The sequence below is a fragment of the Perca fluviatilis genome, chromosome 16 (assembly GCF_010015445.1).
Source record: "Perca fluviatilis chromosome 16, GENO_Pfluv_1.0, whole genome shotgun sequence".
NCBI lineage: Eukaryota > Metazoa > Chordata > Actinopteri > Perciformes > Percidae > Perca > Perca fluviatilis.
In genome coordinates this window covers 8,278,877-8,295,595 of record NC_053127.1, presented here as the reverse complement: position 1 = coordinate 8,295,595, position 16,719 = coordinate 8,278,877, and the positions used below count along the sequence as shown (strand labels likewise).

At 38.5% G+C, this 16,719-nt stretch overlaps 2 protein-coding genes and 1 non-coding gene across 3 annotated transcripts; 1 reads left to right on the top strand and 2 right to left on the bottom strand.

Annotated features, from left to right (window-relative positions):
- Positions 1-315: 315 nt before the first annotated feature.
- LOC120575583 (cytochrome c oxidase subunit 7B, mitochondrial) lies at positions 316-2,887 on the bottom strand. Its single transcript, XM_039826376.1, has 3 exons — positions 2,746-2,887; positions 1,323-1,438; positions 316-522 (listed from the first exon to the last, which is right to left on the bottom strand). The coding sequence occupies exons 1-3, from the start codon at positions 2,780-2,782 to the stop codon at positions 439-441; spliced, it is 237 nt and encodes a 78-aa protein (XP_039682310.1). The 5' UTR covers positions 2,783-2,887; the 3' UTR covers positions 316-438.
- A 190-nt stretch (positions 2,888-3,077) lies between these two features.
- Positions 3,078-3,189, top strand: trnal-caa. The gene is made up of 2 exons: positions 3,078-3,115; positions 3,144-3,189. It is a non-coding gene; the product is annotated as a tRNA-Leu (tRNA).
- A 1,368-nt stretch (positions 3,190-4,557) lies between these two features.
- On the bottom strand, positions 4,558-13,161 carry pgrmc1 (progesterone receptor membrane component 1). The gene is made up of 3 exons (XM_039776925.1): positions 12,824-13,161; positions 9,185-9,340; positions 4,558-7,286 (listed from the first exon to the last, which is right to left on the bottom strand). Exons 1-3 carry the CDS (start codon positions 13,116-13,118, stop codon positions 7,192-7,194), a joined length of 546 nt encoding a protein of 181 aa, XP_039632859.1. The 5' UTR covers positions 13,119-13,161; the 3' UTR covers positions 4,558-7,191.
- Positions 13,162-16,719: the final 3,558 nt, after the last annotated feature.

Sequence of the window (16,719 nt, the reverse complement as noted above, 5' to 3'; positions counted from 1 at the left end):
TCCACATTAATGAACTACATTAAACTCTTAAATGTTAATCACAAAAAATGCTCTTAAATGTGTTAATAATTCATTAGAATTATAATATTATATACATTTGGCTGATCATACCTCTGTACTGTCATTTAGGTAAAATCTTGAATGCATGGCTTTTCCTTGTAAGATGTGAATTCAACTCTTATCATCATCTTAACATGTCAACTTAGGGAACCAAAAACCTACTGAGAGTTTGAGTTTAGAGCTGTGATAGATAATGGTAGCTTCTGTATGCCGAGAATTCACACAGCTTGAAAAAAGAAAAGAAACAATGACCAGTAGAATTACACTTAATTTATTTGGACAAAGTAACATGTTGGAATAAACACAGGCATTCACTGTTATTCATCTGTACAACCAGAAGGTTTATTAGGTGGGATGCAGGTCTGTCATGGTGGCTCTTTACTCCTCGGCCTCTCTCCACGCTTTGGGCATGACCTTCCCAACAGGTGACAGATTCCAGGTGATGCCAGTCTGAGTCAGCACCTGCACAAAGACAGGAAGGAACATTGTTTTTTCCAAGGGCAATGACACACTTTCTGGACTCTTAAAAAGACCTTGTTATTGCAAAGAAATTCAACTATAAATCCAAGTTCACATCAAAGTTAAGATAAAGACTAAAGAAACAGTATCCAACCGAAATGTCCCCAGAAGTACACTGCAAACTAGTCCTGCATTGCCAGACCTTCCTCCACAGCGCTGCGGAGGAAGGTCTGGCTAATCTGCACAACATTTCTGGATGGGAGAAAAACATGCTCTGGTTTATTGGCATTTCTTTAAACCAATCACAATCGTCTTGGGCAGCGATAAGCGCCGGACGCAGCAACTCAGGTAGGGTAACTGGTGGGGGATTTTGTAGTTTATGAAGCACATCATAATTCAAGGAGGTTTTGATCATTAAAAAGCTGTAATATTTGCAATTTTCCACGCATTTTATTTGAATTAAAGAACTCCAAACTTCTTTTTCCACCACCACTTAAACCCTGGAGGTATACTATATTACTTATATTTCTTATTCTCATTGCCATATTACGTTCTTTACAGTAACATTTATTTTTCCATCAAATAACTACAATTGCCATAGAGGATATTATTGTTGTTTGGTTGTGCAGCTTTGTGCTATTTGAATATCTGTCATTTATACTGTATGTTAACCAACAAAAATGAAAATAAAGTTACATAAAAAAAACTGCACTTGTGATGCTCTATGTAAAACTTTGTGAGCAAGCTGTGTGTTCAGATCATACATATAAATGAATGTGACCTAACGGGACAGCACTACTTACGTATGACCACACAGCAACGCAGAAGACAGCGCCACCAGCCATCACACCGTTGCCGTACTTGGCGTGGAAGTCCTGGGGGGCGGAGGATCCATGCCTCACCTGCCTGGCGGCCTGACCTGGACGACAACAAAACACAGTGGCATTAGTCCTCCGCCCCTTCTGCACATCACAGCAATCACAAGTATTAACTATATGATTTTTCGGTAAAATAAAACATTTTACAACACACTGACTACGAATGCCTTGCCCCTTTCTTTTAAAGACAAAGAATCTCGAAAGAGTCCATTTTCTCTTGATGTGTATCTGCTATATGCTTACTTTTCATATGTATTTACCTGCTGTGCAATGGCTGATCTGTTTGATAAACTCAAGATATATTATTAATAAAAAGTGCAATAATGTCCTGTGGAAATTAAAACTGGGAGACACATAGTTACACAGTAAATCATAATAAAGGACACAGGATGGAATCATAATCAGGTTTATTGCCAAGTAGGTTTTCATAAACCATCAGATAAAAAGAGAGTACTACAAAAGTCAAGCAGCAAGAAGAAAAATAAACAGTAAAAATACGTACAATTTTTTTTTTTTTTAAACGAAAGCTGTACCGTTTTGTGCAGGAATGTTCAAAACATTGACCACCTTTGCACAATCAACCTTGTGCAAAGGTGCACATCGTGAAGCATAAAGAATGAATATGGTCAATGTACAGAGATGATAATTCAAAAGATGTGCGTAGATGTGGAGAATGTAAATGCAACACGTTTTGGGGCCTGAATTTAAATATTGTATGAATTTATGGATTGCGATAAACATATCCAATCAGGGCAGTGAGTGAAATGTCCCATAATTGTTATTAGACCCTTTCTTAACATTATGAATGGCAAAGCTGAAAACGCTGCAAGACAATTAGTCCAAATCCTTTCAAAATGATTTCTGTTATCCGATGCAGTATGTCCACTGCTTTCACACAGTTTTGTGTCTGGTGCGTTCACAACTTATGTGAATAATAATAATAATAATAATAATAATAATAATAATAATAATAACACGCATGTGTATGCTTTAAGTGTTTTGCGTTTTTCCTTCTATTATGTATTTTATTTATTTAAAAACATATGTAATTGTTACCTTTAGTTTACATTTTACGAATGATAGTTTAACTCAAAACTAAAGTGCAAAACACTCCGTTTGATTCACTTGATAGTTCGGGGTAATTAATTAGACAAATAACTGTTTTTAAGACATATCACGACTATTGCGGGAGTTGCTAATGTTAGCTTGGTTAGCAACTTTAGCAGCCTGACCTCGGTCACCCATCAAACAAAAGCCGGTAAAACTTGTAGTCGCCTGATATTTAAACTGTCGAGCGTCATACATTTACACAGATAACATACATTTATATAAACACTACTTTTCTTACCGCTGATGTTGACTGCAGCTTTAGCAAACCTGTACATGTTGTCTTGCTTGGTGCCTTCAGATACCCTTGAAGAACGGAAGTGTAATAAATATGGCCGCCACACGTAACGTTAGCGGAAATTACGATTGCCAGTGTGAGCATCCGCCGACCTAAAATTTACATTGAAAAAAGTGAAAAGGAAAGTGAAATACGCACTTTCAGACATTATACAAAAGAAACACATACATAACGTAATTCGTAGTCATTGCTGTTACAAAATCATCAACATATATAATGACTAACTGTTGTTGTATAGTGGATAAAAGCTTACAGATAACCCTGACGAGCACCGTGTCAGGATGGCCGAGTGGTCTAAGGCGCCAGACTCAAGGATTAAGCTCCTTCCGCTGAAACGGGACTTCTGGTCTCCGAATGGAGGCGTGGGTTCGAATCCCACTTCTGACACATACTTTTTTTTAAATTGTTTTCGCGTATGGTTAAAAATAACAACAGCAATAAAATAAACCTTTACTGATCCGCAGAGGACAAATTATATGTTTTAGCATCACAACGACAGAAATAAGTACAGGTACAGAGGGAAGCAAAAACAATAAGAGGCATACAACTAGTGCAAAATAAAAAACTAAACAGAGACATAATAAAAGACAAACTTAAGAGGTAAAGTGACAGTGGTTAGCATACGGGAGAATAATATATAATGTGTAATGATACTTACTGATGCCTGCATTAATATAGCAACATAATATGCAACATAATATTACTATAATGTGATAAGATAGACCTATAACATATTAACACAATATGATCTAGAACAGTATAGTATGGTATATAAGATACAGCATTGTTAGAAAAATTGTGCTCAGAATGGTTTTGCTTCAGTTTCTTTGTTAAACCATTTCAATCCGAACTGTTGTTTTAGTATTTCTGTCTTTCTTGCATGTGTTAATCATGAAAGCTGAGTGACCTCGCAAAGAGCACATGACATGTATCCCTGGGGGCAGAGCGCATCATGTGGAGGAGATGCCGGGCCTGACCAGAGATAAGAAGAAAAGCTACTGATTGCATGAACCGAATGACTTGAACTTGACTCCCAACTCCTTTAAAAAAAAGACACTGTTGCAAACAATCTTCAGTCGTTTTCTGTGAAGTGCTGTAAACTGACTCGACTTGCTGCAAGTAAACAAACTTTCAAGAGAACTCCAGTGATTTTGTCCATTCTTTAATAAATAATTATCCTAACATGCATGAAGTGCAACGTTATAATAATAATACAGTACAGCAGTATAACACAGAATATCAAATGTTCAATGTTATATCATATAATATAAAAAATTATATATTACAAAACTAGTCATTTATGCAAAGCACCAAATATTACTTCTTTAAATGTCAAAGGTCATATCTGATTTGAATTGTGTAAAGAAAAGTTTTTACGACTATTTCTTATATTTTGAAGGATTTCCTAAATGCAATTTAGGTGAAAAGAAAAAACCCAAAACTAGTTATTAACTACAACTAACATCAATTACACAGCGGTGGAAGAAGTCTCTGATCTTTTAGTAAAAAGTAAAAGTAGTAATACCAGTAAAAACACTCTGTTACAACTAAATGCCCCGAATTTAAAATTGTACTTAAGTAAAAGTTAAAAGTATTAGTCAACATAAAGTATGAGTACTTTGAGTCAGTCCAATCAAGCCAGAATATTGTATGTTAGTTGCATCAACAGGTCATATTATTTCATTCAATTTCTGTCCTTACATTATACATATATAATACAAATCTTATAAAAGTATTCAAATAAAACAGACTGACTTCATTTTGGAGTTTTCTTTATTTAATCAAAATTGACATTTAGTTCATGTATGTACATGCATACTGAAAATATTCCCTCATTGAATGTGTTTTTAATGGAAAGTTTCCAGTGGATCTGGTGGACGATGATGGGAAAGAAAAAAATATGAACAGACAATTAAAACACATTTAATATTAAAACTAACTTCTTCCATATAACTTTAAGGATTACAAATTAACAATATTTTATTTTGCGAACAAAGTTTCTGCAGCACTTCATAGACACATCGGTGGAAAAAAATAAGTTCCTGGTTTATTATTATTTGCAGCCTAGGAACACGGACTGTAAAATATTGCTGAAAGAAATGCTCTGGAGAGCAATCTCTGTTTTTAATTATTATCTAGTTGACAAGAATTTGAAGACAAGAATTTGAAAGCAACAGAGGCCTCATAATAAATTATTCTTTTCCATAATTTTAGTGTAAAAAAAAAGAAAAAAAAGTGAACAAACCAATAACTGAATGAGGACTTAATGAAATTATTATTTTGAGAATCACACTTCTAAAATTCACCTTAAGTGGCAGCAGCTAAGCCTTTGTAGTGTGTAGGGAGTTGTACTTTGAACTTTTGGACACATTTCCTTTTGCACCATGTAATGAACTACAGTTGTGAGCACTACAAACAGTACTGCACAAACAGTGAGGACTTCATATTTTATCATTTTCTGCATCCAAGAAACCATTGCACATTATGTGTTCGAAAAAACATCTGAAAGGAATTCACATTATAAATGTGTAAAGCAAAGAAATGCAAAACATTCTATTATTTGAGAAGCTTAAACCAGAGAATGGTAAATATTTTTTGCTTGATAAAATGACTTCAACGGTTAATGGATTACACAGTTAGGATCTGCAGCAAACAACCTGGATTGTCATTGTATTACACTCAGAAAATCTGCCAAAAAAAACCAAATCCCAGTATTAATTAAAGAAGTGGTGAAGTGGCTCAAAAGAAATCCACACTTATCAAATCAGACGGACGTATCAACAAACAGGAGATTTTACAACAGCAGACAGATGGGGTAGGGCTGTGCAATTAATCAAAATGTAATCGTGATTATGATTTCGGCTGCCAATGATCACAAAAACAGAATAATCGAGAAAAACAATTATTTAGCTCATTATGCATGTTACATTTGCGAGTAAACTCTTATTGTCTCGTGTTCTGAATGAAATAATAAAGTTTACAAAGAATAAGTATTAAGGCAATTTTCACAGTTGTGTATGTTTTGTTTTTTTTACTGTTGATTTATTTAACTTTTTCCACGGTTTTTAAGTTCAATAATTGCAACATCTTTCCAGAAGTCAACGAGTAACCGTGTTAAATTATCGTGATTTCAATATTGACCGAAATAATCGATTACATTTTTTCCCCATAATCGAGCAGCCCTAAGATTGGATGGGTTTACAAAACCATCCGTACGTCGTCATCCTCTTGGCTTGATTGGGGACAGTTCACACCTTATATATAAACGGTAAATAAAGTCAATGTTTATCAAGAAAAAGTGCTCAAAAGAGATCTGTTTAGCAGTGTTTATGTGTTGACATCTTTAATCTTTACATCAGCATCCCTCTTAAAAAGATATTTTCCTGGATATTTCAGCCTGGGTGTTCAGGCTGCATTCGCACCAAATCAGACGCCAGCCATTTGGGTTTTGTTCGCAGGTTACCCGTTTTGGCCGCGTCAAGTTGCTTTTCCTCAAAAGTTGATTTGGTTTCAACTTTTCAGCATCGGCCAAATGCGCCAGCCACATTCAAATGGATGGGAGGACTGGCGTTTTCACCGCAACACCTTATTTGGTGTGAATGGAGTCTTATTCTCCATAAAACAGAGCCTGGTTGACACCAGACGCTTCTCGGTTGTAACGGAGAGAGAAAATCTCAAATTTGCCGGAAGTTTGTCGGGGTTTTCCCAGGCTACACAAAACATATATTTGTGGCAAGGCAATGCAAGCCTACTAAAGCTTTCCAAATAAACTTCCATTTTACATGAATCATTTCAAACGCTTGTCTCTGAGTTGGACCCAAAGTAAACACGGATATTAGTCCCCTGGACAGAGATCTAACTTCAGTGGAACTTGCTAAACCAAAAACTAGCGTTTGAAATGATTTCTGAAGTTTATTTGGAAAAGACCCAGGTTAAAAAAAATAAAATAAAAAAGAAATACTTGAAATCTGCCCTCTGGCTCCAGACGCTCCATATGTTTTAATTTTGAGTCAAACTACTTCCTGAGATCACTTATTTCAACGTGAGCTGAGCCGAACTTTGGAAGAAAGGAATGTGTACAACCTGCAGAACGTCAGCAGCGATATTTAACAACAAAGTGTACGACAGAGCTGTGGATCTCCCTCTCCTTCAGACGACCGACTAGTCCCAACCAACCGGTAATGGAGAACCGTCAGTTTGGATTAGTCCAAGTTCTTGACTCTCCACAACAACCTTCAAAACCATTGGAAGTTAACTGATAAACTAACAACGCTACAGCTCTACAACAGAACGCAGCACCTTTAACTGTTAATGCCGTGAGATAAATGGGAGATAAATGGAATAATAAATGGAAACAGTAAGGCATTGATCATTTCCCCTCCGTTTTTTCTAGTCGGTCTTTTTGTCTTTTCCCTCCTCGTCGTCTGTGTACTCGGCTGGCTCCTCTCCTGGTTTCAGGAGCTTGCCGATGTAGTCGTACTTCACTGCAGTAGAGGAGAAAAAGAAAAGGATTTACGCTCTCAATGATGACAAATTCTCAGGCAGAGACACTGCATTAGGTTTTGTAGCTTTCTCATTGTTTTTGGAATTTGTATATGTATATATGTATGCTTCAAGTAAAAAGAAGGCTTGGGCATCGAGAACCGATTCCTACTCTGGAATCGGTTCAAAAATTACGATTCCAGTAGAACCGTTTCTTTATTGGGATCCTTTGCAGGATTTAGTTTCAAATCTGATCACGGGTTCCAAATTCAACATGCGCAGGTTTTGGTTTTTCCGTAGCGGCCAGGCGCTTGTTGTGTTGCAGCCGTGGAGTGCAGTAAGCGGCGCTCTAGTGTGGCTTTAGTTTACGTGGAAAAAGCCCGGTAAACTACAAACCAACACTGAATCAAAATAAAACTTTCTTCTTATTTGTGAAATAGGCATGTGACCCGTTTCAACTCCACCGCTCAAAGAATCGGAATCGAGAATCGATAAGAACCGGAATCAGAAGGAAGAATCAGAATCAAAAGGAAGAATCAGAATCAAAAGGAAGAATCAGAATCAGAATCAGAATCAGACTCATTAAAATCCAAATGATGCCCAACCCCAGTAAAAAGTCACAAAATGTCTGTTAACCATCAAGAGTCCTCCGGGAAACCTCATTTGTTGGAACTAGATCTAAAGGGAGTTAATATCTTCTTTAATATTATTTATTATTATTATTGAGTCTACAAAATGTCAAATAAAACAGAGAGAGCGTGGGCCATCACATCATCTTAGTGCTTTACAAAAATAATAATTTTAAACATTAACACTTAACAAGAAATCAGAACATGTATGAAAACATTAATGGAAGTGGATAATTGGAGACGTTAGCCAAGTATTCATCCAAACTTCAACTGAATTTTCAAAAAGATCTGCAATAGAAAATGTGAATTTGTGTGCATTTCCATCCACTGCTGTTACGCAAATACTAGGAGTTGGTTCAGCAGGGGGTGACGCCATTAAACCATCGCAGAAGAATGAGGTCATTAAAAGAGTGCCAGTCAAAGGAAACCATGTGGGAAACATGGTGGTATGGATGTGACGAAGGTGATCTGATGAGTTCAGCTCTTCGGTGGATGTTCAGCTTTGATCTAACCCAAGGCAAACATGGACTGAAGTCATTTTACTACGGTGCGATACACTTTGGTGAGATTACCGCTTCTCGTGATTTTTTTGGGCCACAATAACTGCAGTGTTTAACTGTGCTACAGTCACGTTGTTGTGTGAAAATGTGATAAAATCTGGTTTATGATTAAATTGAGGGCAAATATATGCTGTGTGCCTCTGAGGTATATAGACCCGGTGACGTTTTGTCACTGCCAGAGAGAAACCCCAGGGTTTCCTCCTCCTAGTCACACCTCCGCACAGCTCCAGACTCAGAGACTGGAACAGGACCAACAGCCTCAGGGGTTGGCCTGGGAAACGTGAATTCGATTAAAAAAAAAAGATCATAGTCAGCAATATGACATCAACAGAGGACTTTCCTAAGGAGGAGGTTCTTAGACTACAAAGAAGCCAATTGGATTCTTAAGCAGCATGTCCCGAAAATGGTTATTGGAGGATTTCTTTGGGGGAAAGTCTTTGGCAGATATAAGGCAGAACTAGACAAAGAAATCTCCGGTAAGCCTTCCAGAATTTACTCTGTTTTTTTATGTGTTTAACTCTTTTCAAGCACATTAAACTCTCTCTTTTTTTTTTACTTTTGTGGATTTTTCTCAGACTTTTTGGGATGTTGTCATACTTTGAAGAGAAACAGGAAAAGCATTTGAAAAAGGGCAGTTGGTGTTTGGGTCCGAGCCATTAATCTGGCCTTGGCGTCGGATCTATAATTTACTACGACGCCGTCTGTACTCACCGGTGAACTGAGACTCCCACTCAGAGAGGCCCTCCTGCTGCATGGCGTTCAGGTCCGACAGGTCGTCGTGTTCGTCTTTCAGGGCCTCCTTCTCCAGGCAGAACGTAGCCAGACCTCTGGACGCATCTCTGCCTGCAAACACTCCATACGGCCCGTCTGCAACACAGTAAAGCTACACGGTGAGGCGACTGCAGCAGCAACAATGGCAGCAGGCAAAACTGCTGAAAAGTGATCATTATGAACTTGTTTCATTGAAAAAAGCATACTGAACACAGGTAATTTAAAGAATAAGGCTGGCTGTTGTTGTTATGGCAACAAAAGACACTCTTGGCTGGTTTTGGAACCAAAACGCTACCAAAAAAGCCAAACTTTTTCTTGTCAAAAAAGATGCCAAGTATGAACACAGCCTTAGACTAAACAACTGCTTGATTTTTGCATCAAATCTACATAATATACACATATCTATAATTGATAATGACCCTTTTAGAAACCATGCAGCAGTGAATATTTACTTTGATCAATTTATTGATAACCATTTACTCCACAAAATGATAGAAAGCTGAATTTTTTTTTTACATTTAATAAATTAAATTCTTTGATCAAATATTTCCTGATTTTAAATAAATATTTTGACATTTTTAGATTGTATTTTAATTAAAGTTCTTGTATGGTTGCTTGTGTTAAGATGGTATTTAACATTTGAGGCATTTGGCTTCACTGTGTGAGATCACTGTGTCCTTTTATATGCACGTACCAGGAGAACAGCCAGTCCTAAAGGGTTCAACAGCACATGAGTGCTATTAAAGTGTCCTTGGGTGCCCGGGTAGCTCACCTGGTAGAGCAGGCGCCCATATACAGAAGTTTATTCCTCGACGCAGCGTGCCCGGGTTAGACTCCGACCTGCGGCCCTTTGCTGCATGTCATTCCCCCTCTCTCTCCCCTTTCATGTCATCAGCTGTCCTGTCAATAAAGGCCTTAAATGCCCCAAAAAAATAAATAAAAAATAAAGTGTCCTTGAGCACCAAAGCTGTTTCCCATGGACACATTTTGAATGATGTAGAATTCTTTTCATTAACCAAAAACCAAAAGCAGGATTTCAGGCTTGAGGACTGGGCGTGCAGTGCGCTGAAAAAGTTTGCATGATAGTAAGATATGTTGGTCAGAGGTTACAGGCAACAGAGGTTACAACAATCTCTGAGATAAGATAAAAAAAACAAAGAGGCCACACTCTGCGTCTGTTTCCAGGTTACAGAAACTGGAGTCTACATCTACGACGTTCGAATTCAGGGATTGCTTCGTTGGCGCCGAAAAATCCGCTGGATTTCACTCACTCAGGCCGAATATCCCTTGCCTTGGGCTTCCTTTGTGTGACTATGGTTAACTGCTCCTCAGATCTCTGCAGGGTAAATCCAGACAGCTAGCTAGACTATCTGTCCAATCGGAGTTTTCTGTTGCACGACTAAAACTACTTTTAAACGTACACACGTTCCACCAAAACAAGTTCCTTCCAGAGGCTATTTTGCAGAGGCACCACGGCTTTTCTCCGGTGCTTAGCGCCGCCCAAGACGATTGTGATTGGTTTAAAGAAATGCCAATAAACCAGGGCATGTTTTCCTCCCATCCCCGAATGCTGTGTGGAGTAGCCAGACCCTCCTCCAGCGCGCTTTGGAGGAGGGTCTGGCAATGCGAGACTACAGAAACTATGAAGCATGATAGTGCATTTTTGTATTTCAGACAACACATGGCCAAGCGATCCCCTGCAGTAGTGTCTCTAAATGGCCTTTTTGTGTGACATCCTGTTATGTTCTTTAACCTCTCAATGTAGCACACGTAGAGTTTATATATTTATATTTTTTGTTGATATTTTCCCAATTATTGTTCCGTCAGATCGTTTTTAGATCTTGACATTTCCGAGCGCACTTGAAGGAAGCTTCATTTCAGGAAAAGAGAGAAAAGAAAGAGACGCAAACAGTCAGCTGTTACACAAACTCCCGGACGGTTTCATTTTTTACCCTCATAGTGCTTTAAAACCTTCTTGTGGCAGCGAAAGAGGCAGCGATGTTTCCCGTTTACTGTACGGGACTCTCACACCGCCTCAAAACGGACTGACATTACTGGTTGGACGGACTGATTGGCGGTTACATGATTGGCCACCGCAGGATGACATCGGGTTGCATCTCTCTAAAAGTTGAATCCGTCTCAACTTTTCCCCGCAGGCCGCTGCATTTTTCCCCAGCATAAACGCACTACCCCTATTCAAAATTTAATAGAAAGACGCGCGTTTCTTCATGTTGAAATTTCTGTCTGCCTCTCGATGTTACGAACACTCTTTCCATGAGACCGTTGTTTAGCTTTGACAAAGCGATGTCTCATGTTTTCCACACCCTTCGGCTAAATGCCTCTTCTCTTCTCAGTGTGGTGTCTCTTTCTTACCAAGAATAAAAGGGCCTTTTGACTCCCTGTGGTCTGTACATAATCATACAGATGTTTGCACAGCTGACCCAGGCACCCCCCAGCAAATGCGCTTAGCCTTGCAGCCAATTTTATTCCAGTGGCCACTTGCGGTGTTGCAACGAAAAGTTACCCTTGTGGTCCAAAAGGGATTTTCCCCATAGGCCACCGTTGTGCAAGAGGCGCCTGTAAAACTGGTGACCGGACACCTCGAACTGCAAACAAGGTAGAATATGACTCTTCCTAGTCTGGATTTTTAACCATGGACTTTTTATATTTTCAAAACGTCCCTTTAGTCGACTGCGCATATTCAGTGGGCCGCATATCATAGAGCTTAGAAACGTTTTTGCCATTTGTGCCAGGCCAGCAACTCCACTGAACATGCAACTAGGGGTGCTACTAGGGGTGGGAATCACCAGAGGCCCCACGATACGGTATTATCACGATACTTATGGCATAATACCATGTTAATGCGATTTTAAACATATTGCGATATTCTGCGATATATTGCAATTCAATACCTTTTATTTGAACTTCAAATTATGTCCCCAAAGATCTGTTTCACCAGAAAAGATCAATTTCTCTGTTTGTTCATCTCACTTCAATATTTACTGCTGCAACATGGGATTGTCAAGGCGACAAACTGACCAACACTGTCATAAAAAAAATTGTTATAAATTATAAATTGTAAAAAAGTTACATTCTCATGTGCAATTTATATGATAAAAGGTCGACCATCGACCACTGCCACCATAAACCTAGCTAGCGTGTGAAGAATCCCTACTCCGGTAGTCTTGCCTGGACCCTTCCCCTCTGCACTTTTGCAAACATGGCGGCGGCGGTTTTTTATTTTATTTTGTTTACTACGCAGTAACTCAACTTCTCTCTATAGACGATCTATGGTTCCAGGCCACAGCAGCTCCTCTGTTGTGAAACCGGGGCCAGCTAGCTTACTGAAGGGGGTGTGGCTTTAACTTCCAGACAGTTACAAAAACTCGAGTTACATTCGGTAATAATGTCAGCGAATTAATATAAATGTATCAATTAAATACCACATCAAAGCCAACGGCCATGTCACGGGCCGTTGTTGACGTAACGTTAAAAACACCAGAGGGTGACGACATAACCGGTCATACCACCTTAACGGTGACTGCTCCGTTATTTTCGGACTGCTCGGGTAAAAGTTACCTGGCCCGTAAAACTTCTTCCCTCTGGTCACGTCGAACACTTTCCCGTTGACAGCCATGAGGATCCTCGGATCCTGGATACCATCGTAGGGCTTCAACTCTGCGAGGGTAAAATCTTTCTTTTTCAGTTTAGGAAGCGGCTTTTCCACCTCGCCGAAGTCCTGTGGTTTGTCCCCGCGGAAGATTTTGTACAAGAGGAACAAACAGAGGCTGAGCAGGGTCAGGTTGAGCGGGGAGGTGAATATCTCCTGAAAAATACCACCAGAAGTTATTTCGCTTCCCTCTACTTCAGCCATGTTGAGTCCTCTCTCTGTCCGTGTGTGTGTGTGTGTGTTGGGTGGGACTGGTAGAGCTCATGGATCCTAAACCAATCACAGCTGCAGCCTGAGAGGCGTCTGGTAACGGTTTAAACCAATCAGGTTCGCTGCGTGCCAAAAAAAGTGATCGACATCCAGATAGAGCTAGATCCAGATATTGTATTATATTTAAACTATCACAATATACGCTACTTCTATTTCTGTTTCTATTCTTAATTTAGGGCTGCAATTATAATTGTCGATTGTGTAGGCTATATAAATTGTTTTATATATCGTTGATTATTCGTGTCAGAAAATAGTCAAACATATAACTAACTGAAACAACTTAAACACATGAAATCCCTCCTGTATTAATTGTATTTTGATGTAAATAAACCATATGTAGCTGACTGAATGTGACAACTTATCTAACAGTTTTTCTCATCTTTTGCACAATCCCCAAATTACTAAATGTTCTCTAAGCAATATGTAGCCTACTTGTACTTTATATTGAAGCTTTAACGATAAGTCGATTATATCTATTTTCATAATCAACTAATCGAGTCATTTGAAAGAAAAAACATCAAAATGTTCTGGTTCCAGCTTCTGGTTTCTTCAGTCTTCTTCAGTGTGGCCTTTTGGGGATCCCACTTTGTTTTTCACTGGGGTGGGGGGATGACTTACAAAGATACAAAATAGCTACAAGTGTATGCACTATACAGGATTTATTAAACTTTATCGACAGGACAGCAAACAGCCAACCACAAATAGTCTATAAACAAAGCATCAGGCTGTCTTTGAGATTTCACACCAACAACGGTTAGAGTTACTCAGGCTACTGAAGAATAGCATAATTCCTCCGTTCAATTAGACCTAAGCAATGCACCCCAAGCTTCCATCCTTAACCTTTTTGCCTGCAGCGTGTTGGCATTGGAACAAAGTGGCTGTGTGTCCAGTGTGTGCAGACTGTAATTACAGTATTGCCTGAGGCCTTTTGGAGGAGTAACACTTAGGTTTTAGTTTGTGATCTCCCTGCAGGGGAAACAGCCTCTCACATGTTCCGTTTGAGCTTCAACTTTACTCTGCAAAAAAAAGTGTATTATGAGTTGCACCTGGAATTTCCTCCAGCCTGAAAATAAACAACTAGAACTTTGCTATTAAAATGTGAGAAGGTGAAGTGAAAAACATGCAGCTGTTACTTGCATCTATTCTGAATGAAACCAAAGGATGCAGCCAATGGCCAAGTGTGACTTTGCTCAAGATGCAAAGGCGTTACACTGTCAGCTATTCCATCAATCAATAGATAATCTCTCTAAAGACGACACAAGGGTTAACAAACAGCCATGTATATCGGCTCTTCCAGTCTCTCCACTGCTGGCTGTTCCAATTTAACGGGGGAGAGGAGCAAGAGGGGTTAGGATCGTGCCCGGCCTCTGACGAGCGGTTATCACCTCCATCTTCAGCCAGAGAGGACATTATTTCTTCAGCTTCTTCTTGCGTTGTCACCCCGACGGGAGGTGGGCCAACAGGGCTTGCAGCAGGTGAATCAGTCATGCTATTAACATCATTGCTACACAATTTCTTAGTAAAACCAAAATGAATTAAACTGCCTGTTTTTTTTTTGCCATGGCTATATGATGCTAACTGCAGAATGGATTTCAAGGACTTTGTGTGCTGATGAATGGCCTCCAACCTTTATATTTTTTCTACAAATCTTTGAGTTAAAGTGCTCATATTATGCTTTTTGGCTTTTCCCTTTCCTTTATTGTGTTATATATCTTTTTTGTGCATGTTATAGGTTAACAAAGTGAAAAAGCCCAAAGTCCACCCCAAAGGGACTTCCCATCTCCAACAGAAAACACTGTTCACAAACTGCTCCAAACAGCTCTATTGTAGTCCAGCCTTTACTTCCTTTGCATGACTTTGTAACACACGTTATAATGCTCGCCCAACTGCTAGCACGGCACGCCATCATACTCTGCTTCTGACTGGCTAGTAGTCCTTACCTAGCTACCGCGCATGTGTGACTCCCAACTAAGATGGAACAGAAGTGTGATGCCTCACTCTGTAGCTAAAACAGAGAGCTCAACACACAGGGTGAAAAGAGGAGCTGCAGCAATGTGCAGTACAACAAATATATGGTGTTTTTTGAAAATTAAACCATGTAAACCTGTTCTGATATAACCTCTAAATACAATTATGAACCTGAAAATGAGCATAACATGAGCACTTTAACATGTACTAAACATGAGTTGAATTTGCACTGCAGCGCCGCCACGCCTTGATGCTCATGACAAGAATAGCATGTATAGTTATCTTTACTGAGGTGAATTAGGTTTATATCACCATCATGCAGGAATGAATGCTATTTTTGCAATTTTACACATAATAATCCACGATGATCACATTACAAAAAACAGAAATTGCACATCAAAATGACACACTGTTAATATTCTTAGAGACCCCTCCCCCCCAAAATTTCACAAATCACGTTTTCAGGGGAGCCCATGTCTTATTTATTTTTTTTTTTAACTTTATTTAGAATCTAATACGTACAGCAAATTAGGAATTACCAAAAAAACACAAAACAAGCTTCAAACCCCCCACCCGCCCCTACCACTCCCCCATTCATTCATACCACAATCACAACCACAATCAACCCCACATTCATAGTGTTTTGACAAGAAAGCAAACTATAAATAAAAAGAAGCACAAAGCAAACAAAATTAATAACAAAGAGAATAAAAAATAACATAAATCAATACTACTAAAAAAAATTTTAAAATACACAAAAAATAGACAAAACACAATACAATTAACAAAACATTTATACTATTACACATGGTACTCCTTTAATTCAATTATTTTTTTTCAATTTTCAAGCTTTAAGAGAGTACACCTAATATTTATATCTCTAAATCAAGTAAACAGACATTCCATTTCTTTTCATGCTCCGTTATTCTGTTGTTATTTGTTGCTATAATTGTTTCTATCATATGCTGATGATAAACTCAATTCTTAAAGTGTTTTATACATAAATTTGATATAGTTTTCGCTTTAAAAATAAACATTTTACCTATCAAAATAATCATATTCAAAAAGTGTTTGCATTTACCCTCAAACACACATAACAAAATATTCTGAGGTGTGATTCGCAAAACAATATCCATAGACCTTAACCATATCTGTATATTGGCCCAAAATTTTGCCACATGCGGGCAAAAATAAAACAAATGCATCAGGTCCTCCTCCTCATCCCCACAGAACCTGCAACAAGGGTCTTTTTCTATCTGCCATTTAACCAGAGACTTTTTTTGTTGCAATAATTTTATAAAATATTTTAAGTTGAAATATTCTGGAATATGAATCAATTGTAGTTCTATAGATTGTTTTAAAGTAATCTTTCCACAAAATAGGTTCATTAAATTCATCTTCCCAAAACAGGCAGGTTCTGTGTGGAAAAAGTGCAGTGCCTGTGATATTTAATTTCCAAATATATATTATTTTATTTATCTTTACACCAGATAACCATTTTAAACATCTTATTGCCCATGTCTTATTAAGGGGAGCCGAGCTCCCCCTTGCTCCCCCGTAGTTTGCA

What these genes read in the sequence shown, in the direction of transcription:
- LOC120575583 (XM_039826376.1), bottom strand. Translation starts at nt 2,782, where the DNA reads ATGTACAGGTTTGCTAAAGCTGCAGTCAACATCAGCG. An exon ending in AGCTGCAGTCAACATCAGCG is followed by an intron (nt 1,439 to 2,745) that starts GTAAGAAAAGTA and finishes GTTGTCGTCCAG; the next exon opens with GTCAGGCCGCCAGGCAGGTG. An exon ending in GCGTTGCTGTGTGGTCATAC is followed by an intron (nt 523 to 1,322) that starts GTAAGTAGTGCT and finishes GTCTTTGTGCAG; the next exon opens with GTGCTGACTCAGACTGGCAT.
- pgrmc1 (XM_039776925.1), bottom strand. Translation starts at nt 13,118, where the DNA reads ATGGCTGAAGTAGAGGGAAGCGAAATAACTTCTGGTGGTATTTTTCAG. An exon ending in GAAGAAGTTTTACGGGCCAG is followed by an intron (nt 9,341 to 12,823) that starts GTAACTTTTACC and finishes ACTGTGTTGCAG; the next exon opens with ACGGGCCGTATGGAGTGTTT. An exon ending in GTGGGAGTCTCAGTTCACCG is followed by an intron (nt 7,287 to 9,184) that starts GTGAGTACAGAC and finishes CCTCTACTGCAG; the next exon opens with TGAAGTACGACTACATCGGC.